This window comes from Adiantum capillus-veneris, unplaced genomic scaffold (assembly GCF_014529385.1).
Source record: "Adiantum capillus-veneris isolate H3 unplaced genomic scaffold, ASM1452938v2 Hic_scaffold_498, whole genome shotgun sequence".
NCBI lineage: Eukaryota > Viridiplantae > Streptophyta > Polypodiopsida > Polypodiales > Pteridaceae > Adiantum > Adiantum capillus-veneris.
The window spans coordinates 53,602-58,040 of NW_028221572.1; the positions used below are offsets into that span (position 1 = coordinate 53,602).

The 4,439-nt window shown below is 41.9% G+C and overlaps 1 protein-coding gene across 1 annotated transcript; it reads left to right on the top strand.

Annotated features, from left to right (window-relative positions):
• The first annotated feature begins 1,600 nt into the window (after positions 1 to 1,600).
• Positions 1,601 to 2,035, top strand: LOC147416759 (uncharacterized). The gene has a single exon (XM_086508080.1). The coding sequence runs from the start codon at positions 1,601 to 1,603 to the stop codon at positions 2,033 to 2,035; it is 435 nt and encodes a 144-aa protein (XP_086364206.1).
• The last annotated feature ends 2,404 nt before the right edge of the window (positions 2,036 to 4,439 follow it).

The window sequence follows — 4,439 nt, forward strand, 5'->3', positions numbered from 1 at the left end:
TGTGGAAGGTAAATGTACCTAAGGACTTAGAGTGCCAACCTTTTTTTTTTTCTATAAGTAAGCCCAAAACACCTATCCATCGCTTGAATGATATACATCTGTAAGAAGCACTCCAATTTTTGGAAGAAATTTCTTGAGGAGATAAAGAGCTAACTTTTGCTCAGCTATAACATCTTGCTAGAGATAATCTACTATTTACTGAGAAGAGACAATATTAGGTTTTTCTCACTTAGAGCATTTTGCTTGAGATACGTTGTACTATTAGTTAATGAAAGAGAGAAATAGGCTTTTCTCAGTTAGAGCGTTTTGCCTGGGATATGTTCTACTATTAGTCAAGAGTTTTTCTGAAGATAGGTTCTACTAGTAGTTTAGTAGTGAGAAAAATAAGTTTGCTCAGTTAGACCATCTCACGTGAGGTAGGCTTTACTCTTATTTTGAGATCTAAGTAGAGAAAGTAGAGGTTTCTCTTGGTCAAAGGGGCGATCTCCTGAGAAAATATTGACTGCAATCATTCAATTTGATTTTTTCTACAAGCACATAATTCCACATATGAGTGCCAGATGTAATGGTACGTACTGCGTGGGATAGCATTTGAAGTGATGCAAGTTTAGAGAGGAGAGCATTAATATTCTTATGGAGAGTTATTTCATTGATCAATGTTTCTAAGGACAAAAACTCTCCTTCAAGGGGGAGTAATATTTCCACAAAGACAAGGGCAAGACTATGTTGGCACATGAGTCAATTGATCATCGAAGTGAAGTGGTCTCCTCAAGGTAGGCCAAGAGAAGGTAGGCTACGAGGTCTGTACGAGGAGTATGGTTGGGTGGACAAAGGCATGTGTTAGTCCTTGGCCCTCAAAGTTCTCACCTAAAAATGTTGGCAAAAATGAAACTCAACAAGCTCCACCAAGGTATCAACTTGGTATCAAGGACTAAGTCCGAGAGGGAATAGGTCCATTCGAACTACTCCCAAGTCAATTCAACTAGCTGTCATGCAATATGGACGTTTCCTTTTCCTATTGTAAATGTGACCTTTTACTAGCATAAATGGCACTATAATTAGTAGCCAACATGAACACCAATACCCACATGGAAGGTTACCCGTAGAAGGTTAGGGGATCGATGTTCACATATCTTTCTAGTTATCACGGGAGCAATGACTCTCAACGTTGGTGGAGTAGAGCCATGTGAATACATGAATAGCCAAGGAACACAAACACACACACATGAGGAACAAGTATTTGATTTGGCTTTTCAGGTTTGACAGGTCGGATTACGAGGACGTAATTGGGAGTATATAAAGCGGGTGCTGTAAAGGCTGGAATAGTAGTGCCCGCAAAACTGTAAGCAGCAGTGAGCACGTCGAGCAGCGTTTAGGGCTAGAACCCATCTTCATCATCAACAATGGCAATGGGGAGAGCGGCACTCTGCACAGGTAGAAGAATATGGCTTCCTGTCACTCAATTATGTGGGTTGATATAATTGAGTGAGTGCTTGAGTGCGTTATTATTCTAAAGTATACAAAAACCCACGTCTGTGTGCTATAGTCATATCATATGTCGTAATATTATTGATCTCCTTTTCTGGCCACCGCAGTGGCGATGGTGGCGGCGCTGCTGCTAAATATCAAGGAGGGGACCTCCGTCGTGCAAGCAGCTACGACGCTAGAGTGCAGGCTGAACGACCTCGTGCTGACCAACACTCCCGTGGCGACCGGGCTGTGCGAGTGGGAGCTCGTGAACAACTGCCCCTGTGAGGCCTTTAACATCATTGCAGCCTGCCAGGACCGGCGCTGGAACCAGAAGATCATCAGCCGCTTCGCCATGGAGGTGGACGTGCCCACCTTCGGCCACTGCACTCTCCTCCCCACGTCAAAGTCCAACCGTCTCCTCCGGCCTCCGCTACGGCCGCACCTACCCCTGCGCTGGCACTCTTCCGCTCTCCCTCGTCAATGTCGCCTTCGCCAACCCCTGCCTTTGATCATAGAGACTGGCCGGACGACTCGCTCCATCAACATACCTCTTTCTGATCCTTGAACGGACATTCCATTTTCACCATTCTTTCTTATCGGTGCTATTATTGGTCCAGAGTGAAAATTTCATTTGCCTACATAATTGTGAAACTCTCTCTCTCTCTCTCTCTCTCTCTCTCTCTCTCTAACTTAAGTACTATATTACATTTTGTTACATGTTTACATCATGATGAGGAATTCCATCGTGTTATTCTGTTGAGGAACTGGCAGTGCTACACAATCCTCTAACAATCTATCTCGAATCATAGACCAAGGCAGTTGGAAACTGTGAAAAGTGTGTGTATCAAACAAAGCCGAGTTTCTAGCATTTCACAAAAAGGATAACACCCAAAGTCTCAGAGAAGCAATACATAAGTCTAAACGTGTAGAACCCGTTTGAATTGTTCCATAAAGCAGTCTATATTCAGAAACTTAGTCTTCCAATGCATCATATAAGTATCATACAAACATATCCACCAAGCATATATTGTAGGGAAGTTCCAAAATATGTGCTTCGTTGTCTCAAGGGGACATTTCCATCAGACATTCTTTTTTGGCTAACAATTCACCATACATCAGATAGCTTCTTCAACCACCAACATTGATCTAGATTGAACTCGCAAATCTTGTTGCATCTGTTCTCTATCTAAGGCTAAGGGATCAAGTGTAGATAGAAACGTTTGGTTGGGGAGGTGCATCAATTTGTTGAAGTCTCTGGCAATGCTCAATCTCTAAATCTTTGATTAAATCTTGATTGCAAAAAGAAACTTTCAAATTGTTGACATGTGTACACAACTATCCCCAAGTAATTTTGAGCCCATTTCCTAGTCTGAATCTTCTCTTAGCCACCATAAACGAAATAATATTTCTGTTAGAGTAACAATTTGATTGATTGGGCTTAACCCTCTCATGCTTTTTTTCCCAAGTAAACAGCGGGTGGTTTTTTAAACCCAAAGCTCCAACAACAAGACTCATACCCTAAGGGATTACCTGTATATTTGACTCTACCATCCCAAATCAACAAAGCACATAGATTTTTTCAAGACTTAACCAGCATATTAGCAGTATTCCCACACAATTGAACATGAGTAGCACAAAACAATTTGTCCCATGCAAACATATCCCAAACACCATGAAAGTACATAACAAAATTATCCATCAATTTGTTTCAGTAAGGTTTCCCTACTAGCAAGCATGTGCATTTGCAAATGAAGGATACCCAATCCTCCCAAGTGAATAGGCAAGGCCAAATGCTTCCAGGCGAGCCAAGCTACAACAAAAGATCCCCATAAAATCTCACTATTTTTGATGTAAATCTCGCAACTGGTCAAGTATCAAAGGGAAGAAAACAAAACATATAGAGGAAATCCAAATAGCCTGCACAATCCTTCACCTAACATGAATTGACCATTTAGTACAATGCCACGAACCCATTTTCGTTTGGATTTTATCCCCCATTGTGTCAACTATTTTGGAGATACATCAACTCCTAGAGGATAACCAAGGTTCCTGAATACATTTTCCCTAAGAATTCCCTTTGCTTGCCAAATCAAGCTATGAAAATTATTGTAAAGACTAGGGGTAACTAGAGCTTGGAATCCACCTCCCAACCTCCCACTATAGCCCCTTTTCCCTAGCTGGATTCTTTTTCCACATTGCCTAGTCTGGCCCTTGGTCCAGTCCAAGACTCTATGGCCTTGCCCTTGTCCAGACATTACTCCCCTTAAGGAAGAGTTTTAGACCTTGAAAACAAAAGTGGGAAACTTCTTCTTAAGAACACTAATGTTTTCCCAAGTGGCACCTTCCTCAGGTCGATCTTTCCACTTGATTAAATCTTGTCGACGCACATGATGATGTGTACGTAAATCATGATCGTCGAGAATTCGTTCAGGTTCATGCGGTAGGGTAAGGGTTCAACGAAATGGACCAAAATCTTTTGGTCAATGGCATTGTCATCCCCACGTAATGGCTTACGTAAACGGCTTATAGTAAACACCGGATGAACACGAGCATGTGTACGTAGCGATAATTTGTAGGCACGATCATCCACTCGCTTGAGTATTTTGAAAGGCCCATAATATCGTGGAGATAATTTAGGTGTTGGCCCACTTTTCAGACTTTTTGAATGCTCTGGCACACGTAAAAGTACTTCCTCCCCTTCCTCAAAGGTAACTTGCCAACGTTTCTCATCAGTGTACTTCTTATACCGATCCTGCACTTGTCGGATAATCTGACGAGCGAGTTTCAGCATATCCATGTGGTTTTGGAGAAAATCCTTAACCTGTTGGAGTTTATCGGTTGCCAATCCCATCGTAACAGGTGACCTAGGCTGAAAACCATACATGTGCATGCAAGAACTAAATCCAGTTGTGACATGCTTAGCACTATTGTAAGAAAACTTGAGAATAGGTAAATATTCTTTCCAATCT